This window comes from Cloeon dipterum, chromosome 4 (assembly GCF_949628265.1).
Source record: "Cloeon dipterum chromosome 4, ieCloDipt1.1, whole genome shotgun sequence".
Taxonomy (NCBI): domain Eukaryota; kingdom Metazoa; phylum Arthropoda; class Insecta; order Ephemeroptera; family Baetidae; genus Cloeon; species Cloeon dipterum.
The window spans coordinates 24,264,245-24,285,363 of record NC_088789.1 but is presented as its reverse complement, the minus strand read 5'-3'; the positions used below and the strand labels follow the sequence as shown (position 1 = coordinate 24,285,363).

Below are 21,119 nucleotides of genomic sequence, written 5' to 3'. Positions count from 1 at the left end.
CAGCACTGTTTCTTGATAAAAATAAACAGAACAAGCATGATGGTTACGGAGGTGCTAATTTTTCGACAGGAGAAAGCAGCTGGTTACTGTTTTTAAAAATATTATTCTTTCTGTACTATAAAGTTCGTTATTATTTTGTTTACATACTACATACCTTTTCCTCTTAGCGTATCAAAAATTTCTTTCACGTTCTCTATACAGAATTATGAATTAATGAAGAAACTATCATAAAAAAATACGTTTTGTTTCGAGCTCTTGCATGGACTTTTTATCTGCGTAAAAATCTTATTCTTTTTTTCACTTTTTCCTCTAAAATTACTCAAGAATGCAGCTAAAATTGCTGATTCCAATTTTCAGGTTGCGTCGAGCCATAATTTCTGCTCGGGAAAATGGCAAGCAAAATAGAAACCCTGTGCAGACAAGCGATTAAGACTTTTTCAAGAGGCTCTAGACGTCTGTCAGTCGGTGCATTCGATGAAAATCTCAACGTCCTGAGAAGCTACGCAAATAAAATCACCGCATCGGACGTAGGTCTGGCGCAGTCACTCGCCACCGTTCCCCCAAGCAGCAAGGCCAACGTTACTTACATCCGAATCTACGAGGACCTGGACGTGTCCGTGGGCATATTTGTGCTGAAGCCGCAAACGTCGCTGCCTCTGCACAACCACCCCAACATGCAGGGGATTCTAAAGGTGCTCGAAGGCCGAGTGGAAGTCCAGAGCTACACTCCCCTGGAAGCAAACCAGATCGACTCGTACCTGATGTTCGCCCAAAAGCACGAGCAGATTTCCGCCGACGTCAACAGCGGCGTCTGCACCCTGGATGCGGTCAGGCAGAACCTGCACGAAATCCGGCACGGAAGTGGCAGCTGTGCCGCGTTTCTGGACATACTGGCGCCTCCGTACACGGACTTCCCTGACAGCGATGGAGAGGAGCGAGACTGTTTTTACTACCAGACGTGCGGTGATCAGTGCCAGGATGGACAGGTGGTCACAAGACTCGTTCGCATTCCCACGCCCAAGAGCTACACTTGTGATATGGCCGAGTACAAGGGCCCTTCTGTGGAGCATTTGTACCGATAGGACCGAGTTTATTGTCAGTTCACAAGGGGAGTGCACTTTTGAAGAGACAAATCAAATTGTCCTGATCGCGGTAAAATTGCGCATCGCTAAAATAACACTCAAATATTCACTGTCGAATTGATTGTTGACCTTTTTTATCCCTGTCCTCGGAGCGGGAAGGGCGCACACTGCACTAGCACGAATGCTGAAACCCGGGTCCCAATAACACCGCGAACGGATAACATGCGGGCGCACCAGGCCGCACAGGGACCCAGCCCACTCAAGGGCCACTTGCCTCCTCACCGAGGACTGCATTGAAACGCTAGACATTCGTCCCGTGAAGCCAAATCACGCATGCTGGAAGGGTGCAAAGCAGCAAGTAGCGAGTCACCTCCCAGCCCGTTGAGCAATTTGAGCATTTCGAGTCACTAAACTAACCACTTTTTGCCATCTCTGACATTGGGTGGCTAGTATTAGATCTCACAACTTCTCAAATACCTCCCATTGCTTTGACACTCCTGAGAGTGCCTTAACAATGCGAGGCAACGGGCTGCTTTTTTGCAACAAGGAAATTCGCGTTTGGTTGAAAGTTGCGCAATTTTTTCCGAAATGATCGATTTTTGTACTTTTGAAAAATTTAATGACTTGGCAGTTTTTCCAACAAAGAGGTGCTCAGGAAAAATCGCGTGTAGAATTAGGGAAATGTGTCCTTGGGCAAATTATCTTCTACTTTCATACTCTGTTTGAAGAAATTATCCTTTTTTGGATTACTAGGTGCGCTCTCCTTGGCAGCATTATTTAAATACAGACGTAACTTACCTTTATTTAAAATTAGAGAAAAAAATAGAATGAAAAACTATTGAGATTCCCTAAAACTTAAAATTTGATTGCTACCGACTGATTCAATATTTATAATAATTTCTATTATCCTGCTCAAATAGTCAAATTAAAATTAGTGCTCTGAAATTCAATCTATAGACTTAGGAATTTTTGTCCTTATATCATAAATTAAATTTGGTAATTGAGTTAGCTTTTTGCGGCAATATCCTAAATTGACGAGTTTTTGACTATTTTAGAGGAAATTAAATGAATACCATAGTGTCAGAAAAACTTGAATTTAAAGGGTTAAATTCCTAAGTCTAGTCAAATTGATGAATGATTAATAACCATTTTTATTACAACCTGCAAGTGCGGGTCTTTTCATAAACCCTAGGTTTTTAGGCCCTATAGATAATTTAAGAACAATTAATTTGTAAGCTGTATGAACTAGTCTGCAAATAGTTGAAATAACTGCTCCCCTGCATAGTTGTTTAAAGATGTAAACTGCTTTATTAACGCGCTGGGTGTTGAAATAAAGAGTTGGCCTAAATCGAATGTATCAACATTTTTTCTTTATTCTCCATTCAACTTTCAATTTAGTGTGCATTTTAGGATGAGCGCCTAGATAAATAATAGTGTAGTTTCAGATGCCATATTTGTTTACTTTTCACAGCAACGAGGTTAATTTTATCGGAACCCAAAATAACAATAAGGTACGTTTCACTGTCTTGAAATCATCGGTTCGACGGCAATACAGAAATACAAATCACTAATAACGTTGCAAAACAACCTGACGCAAGCCGTCAGCTCGACAAATCACAAAATATTTGATCTTTGAATATAGCCACCATCTGCGAGTTTCATTATTTCTAGTGTTTAACTATCGGGATAAATCACATAATCCGCCTTGCTCCGAAACGAATATCGCGCTCGGGTTGACACAAAATGAACAATGACTAGGGCTCAAAGTTGACGATGTACTCCTTGAGAGGCACAGGAAGAGGCAGTTTATTGGCGTGCATGCCCGGTTGCTGCGCCATGGCATTGTAAATCACCACTCGGCACATTTGCTTCAGGGATCGAGGCGAGCTGTACAGTTCTTTGATCAGCGTACAAAGCCCACTCCTCACAGGCATCAGTCCAGCCTTGAAAAAGGGAAACAGTCAAATTATTAATTTTTTTTTTCTAGAAAAAAATATCAAGGGACTGTTGAATAATCACACGCATCACTGTAAATTGTAATTAGATGGAATTTTCCAAAGACTTGTTAATATTTTTGTGAGAACAGACTGCGTAATTTTAAATTATCAAAAATGATAAATAAGGATGAGGATCATGTTCTCCAAAATAATGTTTTAAATAAAATTAGACCATAAGTGGACCCTTCCTTTAGCGATGTTTTTGATTAAATTTTGTTTAAGCAAATATTATTGGAAATCAGAATTATTCAGAATATTTCTTTAAAGATTTATTTTTAGCTGTTTTTAAATTACGTTTAATTTTAAAAATTAAATCTGTTCCCTTAAATTAAAATTGTAAATTTAGTGAATATAACTCACAATAATTCATTTTCAAGCGAGTTATCCCCATACCATTTAAATTGATACTAGCATTTTCTTTGTTGATTTGAAGAAGTGTTTGACTTACTTGAGAATAGAGTGCTTGCGACATTAAAGCTCTTAGACAGGTGAATAGAGGTACGTGGTCCATGGATAGGTAGAAAAGTTTCAGTATACGAGCGTATCGTTGAGCAGGGTCCAAAAGGAGCTCATCCCGTCTACAAAGTGCTAACACGTAGTGGTGCAAAACACGACTAGATGCTCTTTTCAGGAACAAGGATGCCTGCAGAGTAATAAATCGGTAATGTGAAAATGAATTTATTATTTTTTAACAGTACCTGAGAGTGACAAATTTGCGGCTCCTGTGAGGATCCACTTCCGTTTTGTCCACCGTTTCCTGCTGCGGCAGATAAGTCTATGTTTGGATTCCCTCCGTACTGGACAAGCGTCAGAGTCAAATCGTATATGTAGTCTAAATCTGTCGGACTCCGGGCAGTTCCAGCCATCTCCACTAAAGTCTGCAACAAGCATAGAAAAAAATATTAATTCAAGTATCGCTTGAGAAAACAAAATAAGTGGGAAAAAATTGGAAGCTTTTTAAAATTGTTTGATGGCCTGCAATTTCGATCCCACTTTTTAATTATTTATTAATATTTTTAATTGAAATAAGAAGTCCGAACATGATGTTTGGGTTCTAGTGTGGACTGATTGGCACATAAATTTTATTCTACTGCTTTGCAATGACGTTTCAATTCGGATTTCGGAGGACTGCAAAAGCTTTCTGACTCATTACTTGCTGGTTTGCACCTTTGAAGCATGTGTGGATTAATTTTACGGGACAAATGTGTAGCATTTCAATAAAAAGACTACGGTGCGGGCAGCAACACGAGGTCCTTTTCTGCGATATTATTGGGACGCGAAATTTTCGCGACTTATTCGCCTATCTCGAACTGTGAGGACGTACCTGCAGGACGTACTGAGGCCGCTGGCCGACCCTGACGTTGGGCTCCATGCCGTGCTGGAGGAGCAGCGTGAGCAGGCGGCGCACAAAGTCAAAGTGGAGCGCCTTCATCTCGCCCTCGCGGTTGATCATCATGCTCTCGCCGGCGGTGAACACGAGCACGTGCATGGGCGTGAGGTTGGACCTACTTGTGCAGTTGGGGTTGGCGCCGTTCATCAGCAGCAGCCGAACACAATTGAGGTAGCACACTTTCATGTGGTGCGAGAAGCTGCGCAGGTGCTCCTTGTTGATCAGCGGCACCAGACACACCATCAGCGGCACCGAGCCGTCGCGGCCCGTGATGCAGGGGTCGCCGCCCGCCTGTAGCAGCATGTCCAGCAGCTCGTAGCGCACGTCCCAGTCTTTAACGTGCCGGATCACGCACGCCAGCGCTGAGTTGCCCGGCTGGTTGATGCTGCGCCGCGCGCCGTGCTGCAGCAGGTACCGGATTAGGTGCATGATGTCCCACTTGTTCCACTGCGGCTGCCGGTCGATGCCACAGAACATCTCTTCTAAAGCGTATCTGAAGGGAAAACAGCGCAAGATTTGATATTAAAAAATACGTTAATTCTGAATGACTAAAAATAGTTAAATTTGATTTTTAATAAGAAACCAGGTAAGATAATATAAAATATTTTGGCTGGGTTTACGAGTTTCATTTCAAAGCTTCAAGGGAATAAAATAAATATGCAATTTTTGACTTTTTCAAAATCTGATTAAAATTAAGCTTGTTCAATAATGATTATAAAAAATTAAATTTACACAAAATCTTTTTGATGTGTTATTTTGACCTTCTAAATAGTATTTTTTTTGTTTAAACATTCGTCGGAAAAGTTCAATTTTATAAAGATACCAAGCCCAAAACAAAATTCAAGTGATAATATATTAATTTTTCATAGGGGACGTATAAACCCTCGATCAAGAGGTAACAATTATTATTTTAAAAAATGGTAATTTTTCGAACTTAAGTTCTAAACGTAATCAAAAAATTATCAATAAACTTGGTTCACATCACGCCAGGCGACATGAATTAAAATAATAGCTGCGAATAAAAACGCGGAACACTAAGAGTTCCCCTATCAGTTCAAAATTACTAAAGGATTCAAACGCTATCAAATCAATTTCTAAATAAGATATTTTTTAAAAAAAAGCATATAAGCAGTATTGGCTACTGTTTAAAATTTAATGTAAAATCATTGAATTATATTATTAGACTTGCTAAGGACGCAAGACGCAACAGTAAAATAAAATTGTGTTTATTTGGTTTTAGTTGGAGACGGTTAAAAGACGTTAAGTAATTAAAGAAGATAAAGAGTTCATAACCAATGAACCTGTTATAAAATGTCAAATTATTATATCACTAAAGTAGACAGAAAAAAGATAAAATCTCTCCAAGGCTTCGAAAGGCGTCATCCAAAATGATTTGGGAGTGTTTATGACTTGCTAGCTTGCGGTTTTCCCATTCACTTTGAAATTAATGTGTTTTTACCAAAACAAATCAATTAAATTGATGGACCCTGGCCGCTGACCTAAGAAAAATTGAGATTTATTGACGCTAAAATGAATTTCAATTTCATTTATTATCACAAAGAATGACATTTATTGTTAAAAATTAGATCAAATCATCTATCCTCTACAATTACTAATTTAATAATTATTTCATTCAACTGCAGCTGAAACCACCTTATTATTTTGTGAAGCTTGTTCTGAAAATACTGCTTATTTAGACGTATTAACGAAGAAGTGTTGAGGAATTGTATGGTTTCCAAAGACTAAAATAGACTTCTATAGCCGCTTCTGTTTATGGGGATTTTCAAGAGGAATTATTAGTTACACAATCAGAAAATATTGATTTAAAAAACGATGTTAAAAGCTAAAATAGCTCAATGGGCTGGGAGGCTTAATGGCACCACATCGCCACTTGCTGATTTTCACGCTTTTTCAGCGGCGTTGGGGGAGATTCCAGTAAAACTTAAGTTATGACTGATAATTTTACTATAAATTTGAGTTCCACTATTTATATTGATAAAGATAAAATCAAATTGAATCATTTTTCTGCTTATGCAGTAAAAACGTAGTACTGCTAAGGAGTGCTAAGCGACAAATGAGCTTAAATACTTTGATTTGACTTTATTTTTTTCAGAATCGTTTAAAACTTGTCAAAACGATTTACTCACCTAACAATAAGGGCATGTAGTGGTGTATTTCCTAGAGAATCTGGAGCATTGATCACTTCCCGAGCGCCGTGCTCCAAAAGCAGCTGAATTGCCACCAGCGTGTCAGCTGCTGACCGCTTTCCCATCAATATCAACACATGTAAGGCCTGTAACAAAAGCCTTTGGTGAGCAAAAAAGGACACTACTTCGCACAGCGAAAAATTCGCACTGTCATTTGCTGGGTTGGAGTCTGGACAGTGGTCTCGGCACCGTGCGCCACGAGCAGTTCGACAAAGTGCACGTCGTGCTGCACCGCCTGGTGGATGGGGTAGTACTCGTCGTAGCACTGGTTGATCTCGTCCGAACGCTCGGCCACCAGGTACCGCACGCAGTTCCAGGCGCCTTTCTCGCACGCGATGTGCAGCAGAGGCCTCTTCTGCTGCCACGGAAGCAGCCAGTGATTCTCCCCTTGCTGGATCAGCAGCTCCAAAATATCAACCTGAAGATGACAAATTAATTATTGCATATACATCTGTACCAGCCTTTGCAAACAATTCATTTTAAAAAAGGCAAAATTTTACTTCGTATTTTTTTCTAAAAATTTTAAAAATTTGATTTAGATATTTAGATTACTTAATAAAACTTGAATCAGTTAGAAAAACAAAGATTAGATTGTATAAATATTTTCGTTCCAATTCAAAAATGATTAAAATTGCAAAAAACATTCATTTCGTAGTCATCATTACTTTAATAATTGGTTTTGTATTGCTACAAAAAATCAGTTTCATTCGTGTTCGTCACCAATTTAGTTTTTAATAAATTTAAAAATCTGTAAATAAAAAAATATCTAAGACACTTACCTGGTCTCCATCAATCGCGTAGTAAATCGCACTTTGAAGCTTATCGTGGGATCTATCTCCCTGCTGATCGTCACGAACGCCTTAACAAAAATTTCTTGAGCAACAGAAGTAAATCATTGGCAATTCACTCACAATGTTTTCCCCTCTGCTCGCAGTTCAGGTGATGGGGCCCTGGCCAACACATTCGAGCCTCCACCTCAGGTCTTGCGCCGTGTTTCAGTAAAAGTTCTACGCATTCTTCATGTCTGGGAGAAAATTTAATTTTAATGAAATGGTCTTTTAAAATATTATAAAATAAACTAACCCTCTCAAGCAAGCAATGTGCAGTGGTAATGAACAAACACCGCCTCCCCGGTTGACGTCAATGTTCCTGGAGCAAATCCATTTGACCATCTCAATGTTGTTGATGCCAACGCACTTCTGGAGCAGATTGTAACCTTCCTCGTTGTGCACCATCAAAATGTTTTCGTGCTGAAAATCATTAAATTAATACCACCTTTTACACCAAATAAAATTATTAAAACCTTTTGAATCTGAGAGAGGATGCCGTCAAGTCGTTGCACGGTCACCTTCGGATTGGCGCTTAAAGCGTCAAACACGGTCCGGATCTGGACAAAAATTACCAATAAGAACGTTATTTTATTGATTTTTTTTTAGTAAATTTTACATGTTTTCTAGTAGATTCGGACACTCCTCTGTGGTTTCCCGTGGAGAGGAGCGCGCTGCCAGACTGGAAAAAGTGGCTCAGGGCACCACCCATGATGAAATCAGGGATGAGTGCGTTTGGGATGCTTGTCAACACATTCTCTTTCAGTAGAACTGCAACAGAAAAAAGAAAGAGCTTAGTTAATAAGTCTTTGAGAAATTTAAATGAAATGCAAAACACACTGCAGCGAGTCGTGCTTTACAGTAAGTCAGACTTGAGGGACAAGTTGAAATTATCAACCTGTTTAACAAAGTAGTTGTCTTTTTGATAAAATGCACCGCACCTGCATTTTTCCTGTTTAAAAAGAGCAATAAAACAGCTTGGTTGCTCGCATATCAGCAGGCAAAATTGCATATTCCATGAAAAAAATGCGAGTTTTAATGATAAATAAGTTTAAAATTCAACATAAAAGTGTCTGAAAAATATCATGTGCAGTGATTACTATTCCGACGTGACGAAGTCGTGAATATTTTTTTTTTTACTTTCAAAACTTTATTGTGTCCCAATCAGCACGACAAATGAGTCAGTCTCAATGAAAATAATTAAGCATATCCGGTTTTTAAGCCAAAAATCAGGAAAACTAGCATTATTTTCGAATTATATTTAAATTTAATAATTAACTTGTTTGACTTCCCCCTCGCCTCAAGAGCATAAACCATTAAGAAGTCAAATTTCAAATGATCGAACAAAATTGGCCGCCTCTGAAAAAAATCTAAAACATTTCGCACACACAGTTTGACGATTTACAAATTGGGAAAGTCTTTAAGGTTTAATTGAAGCCACTAAAACAGATGGCACCACCGTTAATTTACAAATTTCCGAAACTTCAAGTGTGATTTTAGATCCAATTCAGCTGATGTGTATATTTGGCTTAAAATATGAAATTTGGTGTGCTGAAAAACAACAATAATTGTTTCGGGCAATCACGGAATACACCTCTAAAAAACAATTTTTAGATAAAAATACCTTCTGCCAATTTTGGCTGGACTGATTTTAGTAGTCATAAAGTTAAATTAAATATTTGTATGCTAGCTATGAGTAGTATACCCGAAAATTAGCAGCTTTTGATTTAGAACTTTTCCAATTGGCAAAATAATATGTTTTTTGTTGGTAGATGCCAATGAAAGTAAAAGCATAATAATTATATGTATTAGGCGATGCCATTATTTACCATCTTCCTGTTACTCTTTATTTTTTCCGTTTTTACAGAAATTTCATGCTCATAAATAGAAAAACTCTTTATACACCGAGGAAACTGAACTTAATTTCAAATAAAATTGTTTCTGTTACGAGTTGACTTAATTAAAGACTTATTTTTAAAAGGGGATAACCATGACTCATTACAATTCGCAGACTGTTTTATCGGAGCCAGTGAAAATTAAAATTCCCAAACCTAATCAGGACTTTATCTCCAAAATTTCCAGACACGCCAGACTAAAAAAATACCATCTCAACCAGTTTAAATTCGAGAACTCCATCCCGATGACAAATAAAAAAAAAGATCCAGGGGCCCGAAGGGATACCTCCTTTGTTGACAAGGTTTTTGGACTTCCTGAGCATGGCCTTGAAGGGCGAGCTGTTCTTCTTGAAGTTGCACGCCTGCAGGGTGTAGCACTCGCACACCTGATTGAGCATTTGGCTCGATTGCTCCTTGTGCTCGGGAACCTCAAAGTTCCTGCAGCAGACGAAGGCAGCGTGCTTCTTGGTGCCCATCGTGCCAGCGAGTGAGCCGAAAGAAAGCGGGCGCTCCACTTGCGGCTGCCGCAAATCCGCTTTCGGCCCTTGTACGGCCTCAACAGGGGCAAACCACCCCTGCTAAGTGGCCACGCACGCCCCGTTTTACGCAACGCTCGCTGCTATTTTTTTGCACAAGAATTATGCAATTGGATTTGCGTTTATTTCCGTCGTCGCACAACACGAAGCGAAAATCTTTGTTGACTGCCCACGCGCGTGCTGCCGCCAATTCGGTTCGAGAGTCCGATTGACGAATGGCCAGCTTGCGAAACTTCTTTTGCGCGCCTGTTCTCGCGCACGTATGTACATAGAGGGTAATTGACAATGGGAAAAGCGATTGACGTTAGTGCAGTGCAGTGCGGATGCAGTGTCGTACGTCATAATCACATCATTTTCGCGCAATCGAGTTAATTATAGAGCGGCGATATGCCCACTAACATTCAATTTGTTTTTGCGGATATTGACTCTTATATGGACACGTTTTTTCTCTCCGTGTGAATACAATTTTAAAACTCACGTCGTTTTAAAAATTAGAAAGTAATGATTGCAGTGTTATTTAAGTTATTTCTCTTGAATTTTTGGCAACCAAAACGATTAAAACAGACAGTAAACTACTTTAAAAGGCTAACCTGCAGGCTGTGGAGCGATATTAATTTTTATTAAAGCATAACAGGGCAACTCGAGATTTTAAAATAAATTAAAAATGTTAGTTTATTAAGAGTTTTTAATTACGAATAGATTAAAAAAGGATATTTTCATCTTAAAAAATAAAAACATTAACTAAAAATTAATTAAAATATTTTTTTTAGTATTTGTGTTTTGGAGAATTCGTGAACAATCCTTTGAATACCTTAGATTATTAGAAATATAGTCTATATTAAATTTTAAAGTGTATACAGTATACAATTAGGAGAAATGCTAAATTTCCAGGCAATACCGTTTAAATTGAAGAAAAAATCGGCTCCAGAGTTTTTATGCTAAAATCAAGCGGCGATGATTACGTCTCCTTATTGAAAATAAGGATTTATCTCCCCAGAAAAGATTTATAACTTTAAATTCACACACTATTGGATATATTGCGCCGAGAGTTATCGAAATCAAGCAAAAAGTCGCGGATAAACCGTTTTATTTTTCCAGAAATTTGGCAACATGATGCGAAATCATAAATTTTATTATAGCTATCGGTCTCTGTTTCATTATTGCACATTTTAGATAGCCAAAACAATGAAAAATATTTTTAATTGTTGGCCTGTAAAACTCCTTTTAAATTTAATCACGAAGTAAAATTTACAAATAATATATCAGTAAACAAAATGAACACGAGAAAAAGTTAAAACTGATCTAATAATACATTTTGTAATCTTTTTGTGATATAAAAATCTACACAGAGGAAACGGAAAGAAGCAATGGTTAAAATTTAATGCTGATTAACTGTGATATAATTTTAAGAAAATTTACATGTGATCAGAGTGTGTTAAAGATTTACAACCACAAGAGCTAGCCTTCTCATAATTTAGAATAATTAGTCAATAGTGAGTCAAAGCAAATATAATACCTTGAAGAAAAGTGGTTGGAGCGCGAATAAGGCGACGAGCAGTTGCGTCAACAGGTTAAGCTTGTGGAAACAAATTTGGCTTTAATGTGCAAGCAGAGAGCGAAAAGAGCAAGTTGCCTTGCGCTAATTTGATATTTATATCAAGTTGCATGGTTCAGAGTTCATGAAATCGTCCGACTTTTTCGTATCAAGATTGAAAAGATACTGATAACAATGCAACACAATTGAAATAAGACGAAGTGCAGTTAAATTGTAATTTTGTGACAGATTGATTGACAAAGAGTTGCGAAATCAAAATCATGCGAGATAAAATTTAAAAATAGCTTTAAGAGTGTTTCCTGAAAATTTTGTAAAACAGCAAATTTAATTTTAATTATTTCTTGTAATAAAGAGAGTAGTGTCAGGATGATCAGGGTATCCAGGGTATCACCCTGAAGATACATGTATTTTTGCCATTTTTGTTTATTTGCATGGAGAGAAATTTTCCCTTTTAAAGAAAAAATAAATTTATTAGCTTTTATAAAAAAAAAATACAAAATTTATTTATGATACTTAAATTTAGTGAATGAAGATTGATGATTGATGCTCAGAGTAAACAAACAACTCAAGTTCAAACAGAAAGTCAATAATCCCAGTTTAAATTTTTATCTCATTTTCTGAGTGACACTCAGCATTTTAAAAAGATTCAACAGACTCACTCAGCAGCAATTTTTTACTTTCTGTTTGACGCAAATCGCGAGCTTTCTTTGGATTGGCTGCTCGAAAGGTGTGGAACATCACCTGAGAGGCGACCTTGGCAACGAAAACAAGTTTGCGCGGCGTCTGGAGTCGCAGTAAACGCACAATCCACCAAAATAAACCGAATTTTTAATTTAAAATTAATGATTAAGAATTAAATTAAAAAAATCCGAAGTGGAGGGATGACATCGGTAATAACATTAGTGCAAACGTCAATCGAAGCGGAGGCATCCCTTTCGAAAAGTCAAAGTTCAAGCCGCGAGGGGCATTGCGGGCAAGGGGTGGCGATTTATTTTATCTCGGCCGACGGTCCAGCGAGCAGGCAAACGCGCCGATCGGCTCGCAATCAATCAGGCCGACAGGGTGGAAATCGATGCACCCACACACCTTTTTACGCTAAATTAGGTGGTGCGTTGGTGTGTTGTTGTTGTGTTCAAGAAGGGCCGCTGAAACGAACCTGAATCGACGGGTTGCGAGGCTGCTGCGGGGCTCGGGCACGACCCTACGAGCGTCCTCTCCGTCCTGGCTCCATCAGCCCTGACTGGCAACACCTCAGGGTCAGGGGCCTCCCTCGCGGGACGGGATTTTGCCGAAAAACTGCGTCTCCAATCGAGGGGTTCCGATTTTTGTTGCTCGCAGCACGTCAAAGCTGCGATTCGCACACAGATCGGGGCGATTCTCACGCCACCGACCCAGTAGCGGCTGCAGCCCGAAACTCGCGCCACCACCTGAGAGAGTCGAGCGAGGAAAACTCTGTTTGCGGCATTTGAAAGACAAATTTTGCCCTTACTAAAGGGTGAAATCGTCCACGGAGTAATGATTTCGGTTCGAAAACGTGAAGTCTACTAGTGACGGCGGAATTCGTCGCGTGACACTTGAGAGGGCAGCGAAAAGGGTACGTAGAAAGTTTGTTAAATCTCTATTATTGAAGCGAAAGAATTTTGATGAAAAATCTTTCATTAATATGTATTTCCGGCTGCAGCGTTAACATAAATTTAACAGTATTGATAATGTCTGAATCGTCTCAATTTTTAAATGTGCATTTAACAATTAAAAGTATTAATGAGGAAAAGGAGCTCAAAACTTGACCAGCGAGTGTCTAGAAAATTCGTCCCTTCGTGCAAATCAAGCTCTGCGAACACTGCTTGGACTGCTTGTCTCCCCTAATATAAAAGAAAATCAAGGTTAATTTATTTCTGGAACATGGAAATTTTACCTCATAATTACACACCGTTATTAAAAACCGCGATCGAGAAGAAAACACTTGAAATTCACTAACAAAATTAAATAATACTACTTTTAATGTTTCCAGAGACTTTTACAAATTTCTTGTTACTTGGCTCTAATTTGTTTTACTCACACTGTCGAAATTTTTGCTCAATATTACAATTATTTCACTCTAGTCATCAATTCAATTTAATATCAATTTTTAATTGCCTTCATAAATTATTGTTTTGGCACCTTCAGTTTATTTTGGGGAGACAATAATTCACCAGTTTTGATACTTCAGTTTTTTTCCAATTAATTTAAAATTTAAACTTAACAATATTTGGGTGTTTAAAAGGGCGCGAACCTCCACGAGGGAAAATAGTTGAATCGGTTATTGAGTTAAAATAGCAAGAATTTTAGCAAAACGTCATAATTTATTGAATATTTATTCCAGTCTGTGTTTGAACGGTAATAATACAAAATGAGATTGATGCGGTGACACATAAATTACGAAGTTGGCTGTTAGGAAAATACATATATGTCATGTGGATGTAGAGATGAATTATTCTTGCTGGGCTGCGTTGGAAAGATTAACCGCTCCTTCCGTAGCCACCATAGCCTCCGTAGCCACCTCCGTAGCCGCCGTATCCACCGTAGCCGCCATATGAAGGCCTGAAATTTGCAAAATTTGTTTGATAAAACCAATTCAATTTGTTGCTCGTTCAAACTACGATTCATGCGTTTTAAATGTGCTGCTAACCGGGCTAAAAGTTTGTGCAAAAATTGTTAGTAAAAACTGTTCCAACTACAACTACTGCTCGAGGAATGTAAATCTCGTACTGTCGCACTGGAAATCCAACAAAACATGGGTTAGTGTTGTAAGTGTGTATTTTTGTAGATTATTTTCTTCAGCTAAAAACCACTAAATAATACGTGCGCCTATATCGAAATTCTCGAGACGGTGCTGCAATTGGGGTTAAAATTCCAAAACGAGATTGAAATATTTACATTGAACAGTAAGGCGTGTTTGTTACGAGAAATTAATGACCAGTCTCCAGTTCAGAGTGTGACAGCCTCCACGAAGGGGCGTTTGTCTCAACTACCTGAATCTGTAATAGTCTCCGTAATAGGGGAAGGGGCGATCGTAATAGCCGCCGTAATAACCGGGCCTGCGATAAACAAGTGGTCTGACTTTAGCAAAAGTGGTTCAAGCAGTTTTATGATTTCATATTGTTTGTGGATGAGAATATTTCCAGAAAGAAACAAAACAGAAAAGGAAAGAGAAAGCGAAAGAATGTTCGGATAGTTTTATAAAATGAATAAAAAATGAAATTTCGGTGCATAATAATAATGAAAAAAATGAGTTTGCGATCGAAATTCTACCTGTAGTATCCACCGTAGTACGGCCGGTTGTAATATCCACCATAATATCCTGGTCTGCGAGGGAGAAATAAGATGTGTGAGAAGTGGAAAAATATTTTGTAATGATCTATTAGGATGCAAAATCCGCTCAAATTCCATTATTACACGTTTTTGCCAAAGCTGCCAACAGATGGCACCAGTTATATTTAAATTAATTAATTAATACAAGTATAATTGATTAATCTATTTTGGTATTTAGGACATTTTAGAAGGGAATTTTCTTCATAAACTCTGGCAGGAATAATTTATAAATTCGATTTGGAAATGAACGATGGCTCCATCTGTAGTTCCCCTCAAATATTAGAAAATCTACTAGAAAATCCAGTTTGTTATTGTGGATACATATATGGAATTTGTATTGAATTTTGCGACTCAATTGAAAGGAAGAAAGAAATAAATATGAAATTATTTTTTTTCATTCTGAATTAAGAAAAATAATGTCTGAAACTGTTACCTGTAACCGCCATAGCCTCCGCCGTAACCTCCGCCGTAACCTCCGTATCCACCGTATCCAGGCCTATTGTAGCCGCCGCCGTAGCCGCCGCCGTAGCCAGGATAGCCTCCGTATCCTCCATAGCCGCCGTAGCCGCCGGGGTATCCGCCGTATCCTCCTCCAAGACCACCATAACCTCCATAACCACCACCTCCAAAGAAGCCTAAAAAATTAAAACGACGAATTAATTAACGGATAAAAAACGCGACTTGGTAATTAAATTCAGGGATTTAAAAATGCGCTTACTGCGTCCTTCTCCAGCGGCAGCGGTCTGCAAATCGCCAGAGGAGCGCTCCTCAGCAACCTGCTCCGTCTTGGCCTCTTCAGCGGCCAATGCGACGGCGGCAACGGCGCAGAAAGCGGCCACGAGAATCTGGAGGAGTGATGTGTAATTTTATTTGGTTGATTTACTTTTTGATTTTACACTTGTTGGAAGCCATTTATGCTAATTTAAAATAAAAAACCTTTTTTTCTTTAAATAAATCAAATCAAATAAATTATAATAAACTGCAACTCTATAAAAATTTTGCTATCATAAAAAAATCATGAACTTCAGGCCAAAATTTTAAGAAACAGATAAATTTTTTACGCAATAAGCAAAATTAATTTAATTTAATGATTTCTCGTATAGCTTATATGATAGCGAAATTCAATTTTTTACAATTATATTGCAACTGTTAGTATTTTCACTAATGCGCATTAAATCGTCAATGTACGAAGTTACATTTTACTTTTGCGTGCTGATGTTGAAATATTAACTTGCAAAATTAATCCCAAGAATTCAATACAATTACAAAAGGTATCTTAAAATTCGGAAAACAATAAGTTGGAACAAAGCAAAAACTCACAAGTTTTCTAGCCATGGTGTGTGCTGGAGCGATGTTCAGCGTTTGACTGGCCTGTGGAAGGGTTGTCCGTCTTATATACCTTGTGTAGGATGTGCCGAGTTATCCGACTCGCGCGGTGCAATACACGATTTTCGACAGCAAAAGTGGGGACAGTGCCCGTGAATTCGAGAGAGTGGGACCCGTCGAGGAGACGGTGGGGCACCGCGAGCGTGCATGCGGGACCCAAGGGTGGTGCCCTGCTTATTTTTCATATTGCCGAAACAATGCACTCGGCGAAACGGCGCTAATCAGCTCGCAAGTCAAACTTCCTTTCAGTGCGGCGCTTAATTCGCTTCGGAACAAAAAAGAATCACTCTCACTCTCTCGCGATCGCAGATTATGAGGAGCATTATATTTCAAATATTGTGTGTTGCCTCTGCTGCTGCGAGGAAATTCCCACGTTGAGAGACACCGCGTCTCACTGCAAGTGGGTCACGGTCACGCTGGTTGTCCATTTTCAAATGTGCGTAAACTGTGATCGCCGCTGATGGGTCGCAGGAAAATTGCCGTACATCCTAGTTGCTTTTGCAATTGAAAAGGTTTCTGTCATAGAGCTGCATGACTTACTGTGTTGGGTAAGACCCTTTAAAAGAGAATATTGCACAGATTAAAATACATTACGGGCTAGGTCATGCTTTTAGTTTGAATTAAAGAGCATGAAATTGTAATTTGTTGGTGCAAAAACTGTAATATAGGTCAAACAAAAAATGGCAAAGGATGTAAAACAAAGGGTCATTTTTCTAACCACGTGGTTTTTCATCGCTAGTTAATTTTTAAACGATTTCTTGCATCAGAATGAAATATTCTTTTCCAAAGAAACAGAGAAAAAATTGATACATTTTTATATGCTAATGATTGATTTACGTGAAATATTCCCATTTGCAGTCTCCAATTTTTTTAGATCAAAGTTAAAAATGCCTTTAGAGTAAATTTACTAGAAAATTTTAGGATTTTATTCTGACATAAATTAAACGATATAAATAAATTTTGTTTTCACTAAGATTCCCCACATTTCCATTTTAATTTGCATATTTCTATCTTTTGAATTTTGATGCCGCATAAATATAAATTTTACTACATTAAGTCCAGTTTAATTTCTCAAAACAAGTAATTTTATCATTATATTTTTTTCCGCTTAAAGAGGTGAAGGATGGCGCATCTAGTTAATTATTCTAGTAACTACCAGCCTCTATTCCTTATTGGGATAAATTCATTTAAAAATTTAAAGTTTTCAACCCTTTTTTCATTATTTGGATAAAAAATTACAATGACGACAAATTAAAAATTAAGAAAAATAAACATTGCGGACGAATCACTTAAAGTTGCCTAATTGAAACAATCTCATTTCCATCCGATTTCAAAACAATAATTATTACGATTTTCATCTGAAGGACACGCACTCAATTAATCGGAAAACACTTTTCGCAGTTTAATTTTTGTTTAAGCTTCCGCGTAAAGCGCGGTGAGAAACATAAACAAAGTTCCGCTTCAGCATATCTCAATTGTTATGCATGCGTAATGACCAGTGTGCAAATTTCAGTAAAACACCGTACTTTTCTTCCTTTCTTCGGGGAGCCAAATTGGGACCTCGCGCACGACCCAAGGTTGTCTTACAAATGAATTTTATGTTTAATTGGCTGATTGTTGCTCGCGAGGCCTCAAATTTGAATAATTCCCAGGATCGAGCCGCAGCAGAGTGATATGAGGTGCGGAACGGCCACGAATGCACCTTGGTGCAGCAGTGACCTTTTGCATCCTCCCGGCTCGTCTGGCGATTACTCATCCGTTCTGTGTAAATGGATGGTCACCTGCCACGCGAGGAAAGCTCTAATTGCACTTCCAAGACGCGCACTGTATTATTGTTTTGCACCGGCGTTGGAAAGTGAAGATTCTCACTGACATACGTTTGTTTGCGCACATGCATGTAATATGACCTTGTCACGAGCTTGCACGGTGCTTATACGGGAAAACCGAGGGTGTAGTGCAGTGGGTGGAAGAAATTTTTCTTGGCACTTGATTTCCACGTTAAAGAGGCCATGAGGATTTTGAATTTTTCATTCATATCAAATATTAAAAAATATAAACAGCTAAATTTTATTGAACGCTGAACTTGTACAAAATAAAAGGGAAATGAAAAAAATAGAATAAATTTGATTTTTATCAAGGACTGAGATCATTAGATGAAATTAAATTTAAAAAGACTAAAAAGAAAGTCTATGGAATCCGTAATTTTTTTCCTTTATTTTACAGCCTGAGCGTAAAATATATAAAAATAGAGATAAAAGATTGATCTAGCACTAGTTAATATTCTTACTGATTTTATTTTTTCAATATGTTTGCATTATTTAATATTTCATTTTAGTGGTTTAGTTTCGTAATTATCCTTTTAAAATTGCAGTACACCATAGTCTAGTCTTTATTTCAGTAATTCCCTTGCAAGTAAAATCAAATTTTAGCTTCATTTCGTATTTAAAATAATATATTGTTTTTAAAATTCAACCGGTGCCGGACTGTAAAATAATAATCAATCAACATTAAAAATGTAATCACATTAATGTACTGGGGAAGTTAGTTATATTAATCCACAAAGGAAAATTAAATTATTCTTTGCCACAAATTAAAATTTCCCGTTAAAAAAATTAGTTTCCTATTTTACGGTAAGAATTATGACCTCCTCTAAAATCATCGTCATTTCATTCCTTTCCTACATATTGACATTGAAGTCAAATTTTAACGTCTTCAATGCAAGCCTCGCGCAAAAGCAAAAGCGTTGCGATCCAGGTCAAAGAGATGCATCTCAAGAGTGAAAAAGTCGCACACTTGATTCCCGGCGGGCGTCGCTTCCTACACAAAGCCCATAAAAGTTGGGTGAATGGCGTCTCTGGCAACGCACACGTGTATTACATAATTAAACTGTTTGCAAACTGACCTAATATTACGAGCCTACGCTACTCGGGTCAGGTTTGGGCCCTGCCCTCGCGAGTGTAATGATCTCCAGAGTAATTTTCTTTCATGAGTGGGAATTGTCGGTTGTCGGCAATTATTCCTTATTTTTTCGAAAAAATCAGTCACGGTGCGTGCGAGTAATTTGACTTTGGCTGCCAGGCAAACACAAAAAATAAACACACATCGGAAATTCCAGCCGCATGGTGCAACTCTTTAAATGTTTGATCTGCGCAGCGATTCAGAGCGGATGGGAGTTGACGCAAGGCAAGCAGGAAAATTTACCTTTTATGTAACTAATTAAAGAGAAAATTTCGCTGATAAAAGAGCAGAGTTACTTTTGCGATTAGCACCTTGGGCTTGAGTGTGTGCTAATGACGCCGAGGGATGAGCAAAATGCACCTTCGTTGTGTCAGCGGATTTGCAGGAAAGCGTCGTTATCAGCGATCTTGGCAAAAGTAAAAGTGCATGTTCCTGTTTACTACTCCCTGCGTGTGTGTCCGGCGTTCACTCCTTCTTTCGAGTTTCACGAAATGTACACACACGCTGGTGTATACTTTTACTCACAATCAGGCTGAACCCGTTTTGAGTGTGGCGGCGATTGCGGCGAGCCCACTTTGATACGATTGCCGAACTGCTATAGTGGCATTCAATGATCACCGGGAAATCCCTTGTATTGCATGCCACCAAAAATCTTTTATGAGCCAGAGCCTTATGCAATGCTTGGGGAGAAAAAATGATTTCGTTGACTTTCATCTTGATGAATCATTACACTGTTACTGTCATACAACATTAGAAGTCGATAATTTATAACATAAATTGAAAAATCTCCAGTCTTGGGATTCCGACTTTTAAAATCCAACTCTCGGTGTGTGCTTTGTTGCGTCGCATCTCGAAAAGGCGCTTAACCATTCTTCCGTGGAGTTCAAGGCTGCCGGCGCGTGATTCATGAATTAGGAAAGCACCACGCGTAAAGCGCCGTCTCGACACTTTCGCTTTCAACCTGCCGTGCTCGGGCATGCAAATCATATGTGCCGACGCACAATCGAGGGATTTCTGGTTTAACAACATTGAACAACACACCTCCACAGCGATAATAAAATGGATGACATAACATAAACGATAAAATACTGCTAAGGTGCAATTTATTTGTAGCTAGGCATTAAATGTTAGTGTCATTCAACTCACATTTCAATTTATTTATATTTTAACAAACGCAAAACACTAAAAATGTCATGCCATAATATTATAATTCACATGAATTATTACATAGTTTTATTTTATTCCAAAGCTTATTTGTCATTTTTCTTAGCAGATAATGAATTGTTAGCGTCTCATTTAATTTTGCTGAATACTATTTAATTTTATTTTATTCGCCCGAGTCAAATATTACAAAAGTGCCAATTGTATAGACTGTGTTCGCTTTTTTGTTTCTTCCAATATCTATGACATTATCCAAATTAAATGGTGAAATAAACGTCAACCTTGAATTATTGTTTAAACAAAATTTAGTTTAAACGAAACCGTGAATTTTTTGCGTGCTGTCCTCTAAAGGGGGAAAGTTAAAAATGACTCACTTATCCAAATTAACACCTCGAGAACATTCTGCTTTTAGAGACACTAACTAAGGAAAAAACTGGTTCATTGCTTAAGAGAAGACAAAACCCTTTAGTTGTCGCAGGATTGTTTCTAATAAATCAAAATTCTCATTGTGACTCTGCGGTTAAAAATAAGTCGAATTTATCTTCTTCTGTGCAATCTGCATTGTGAAGGCGACGAAGCCATTAGCGACAAAATTGAGGTCCGGTGTGACAATGCCTTTCCTTTGAGGTTTTAATGTGTTTTGATAGCCGAACGCAGTTAATTCCTTAGAGCGCGGTGTCGGAAAGAACGCCTGTGGGAATGAGCGAGTTCAATGCTCGCATTGCATAACCTTTCACTTTTACTCGGCGGGTTCCCTTTGGATGCTTAATTTTA

General features: G+C 38.2%; 3 protein-coding genes across 8 annotated transcripts; 1 reads left to right on the top strand and 2 right to left on the bottom strand.

Annotated features, from left to right (window-relative positions):
* Positions 1-3: 3 nt before the first annotated feature.
* Positions 4-2,435, top strand: LOC135942642 (2-aminoethanethiol dioxygenase). Of its 2 annotated transcripts, none has more exons than XM_065488886.1 (2): positions 4-82; positions 358-2,435. In XM_065488886.1, the coding sequence occupies exon 2, from the start codon at positions 390-392 to the stop codon at positions 1,080-1,082; it is 693 nt and encodes a 230-aa protein (XP_065344958.1). In that variant the 5' UTR covers positions 4-82; positions 358-389; the 3' UTR covers positions 1,083-2,435. The 2 variants fall into 2 exon arrangements, with proteins under 2 accessions (XP_065344958.1, XP_065344959.1); XM_065488887.1 differs by having other exon boundaries at positions 30-122.
* Positions 2,431-12,862, bottom strand: LOC135942638 (ankyrin-1). 3 transcript variants are annotated; one of them, XM_065488882.1, is made up of 12 exons: positions 12,646-12,862; positions 8,123-8,274; positions 7,980-8,063; positions 7,760-7,926; positions 7,588-7,700; positions 7,456-7,535; positions 6,825-7,094; positions 6,617-6,762; positions 4,404-4,962; positions 3,778-3,957; positions 3,528-3,722; positions 2,431-3,025 (listed from the first exon to the last, which is right to left on the bottom strand). In XM_065488882.1, the coding sequence occupies exons 2-12, from the start codon at positions 8,213-8,215 to the stop codon at positions 2,837-2,839; spliced, it is 2,076 nt and encodes a 691-aa protein (XP_065344954.1). In that variant the 5' UTR covers positions 8,216-8,274; positions 12,646-12,862; the 3' UTR covers positions 2,431-2,836. The 3 variants fall into 3 exon arrangements, with proteins under 3 accessions (XP_065344954.1, XP_065344955.1, XP_065344953.1); XM_065488883.1 differs by lacking the exon at positions 12,646-12,862 and adding an exon at positions 11,451-11,694; XM_065488881.1 differs by lacking the exon at positions 12,646-12,862 and adding an exon at positions 9,685-10,001.
* A 949-nt stretch (positions 12,863-13,811) lies between these two features.
* On the bottom strand, positions 13,812-16,283 carry LOC135942643 (heterogeneous nuclear ribonucleoprotein A3 homolog 2-like). 3 transcript variants are annotated; one of them, XM_065488889.1, is made up of 6 exons: positions 16,161-16,283; positions 15,559-15,685; positions 15,274-15,475; positions 14,781-14,834; positions 14,501-14,566; positions 13,812-14,069 (listed from the first exon to the last, which is right to left on the bottom strand). In XM_065488889.1, the coding sequence occupies exons 1-6, from the start codon at positions 16,173-16,175 to the stop codon at positions 13,988-13,990; spliced, it is 546 nt and encodes a 181-aa protein (XP_065344961.1). In that variant the 5' UTR covers positions 16,176-16,283; the 3' UTR covers positions 13,812-13,987. The 3 variants fall into 3 exon arrangements, with proteins under 3 accessions (XP_065344961.1, XP_065344963.1, XP_065344962.1); XM_065488891.1 differs by lacking the exon at positions 14,501-14,566; XM_065488890.1 differs by lacking the exon at positions 14,781-14,834.
* Between the last annotated feature and the right edge of the window lie 4,836 nt (positions 16,284-21,119).

Excerpts from the sequence above, each read along its gene's own strand:
- LOC135942638 (XM_065488881.1), bottom strand. The coding sequence starts at position 9,874 with ATGGGCACCAAGAAGCACGCTGCCTTCGTCTGCTGCAGGAACTTTGAG. Across the intron at positions 7,536-7,587 it reads CGAGCAGAGGGGAAAACATT|GCGTTCGTGACGATCAGCAG; the intron begins GTGAGTGAATTG and ends ATTTTTGTTAAG. Across the intron at positions 6,763-6,824 it reads CTCCAACCCAGCAAATGACA|GCCTTACATGTGTTGATATT; the intron begins GTGCGAATTTTT and ends CTTTTGTTACAG.
- LOC135942643 (XM_065488889.1), bottom strand. Across the intron at positions 14,835-15,273 it reads GGAGGCTATGGCGGTTACAG|ACCAGGATATTATGGTGGAT; the intron begins GTAACAGTTTCA and ends TCTCCCTCGCAG. Across the intron at positions 14,070-14,500 it reads GGAGACTATTACAGATTCAG|GCCTTCATATGGCGGCTACG; the intron begins GTAGTTGAGACA and ends TGCAAATTTCAG.
- LOC135942642 (XM_065488886.1), top strand. The coding sequence starts at position 390 with ATGGCAAGCAAAATAGAAACCCTGTGCAGACAAGCGATTAAGACTTTT.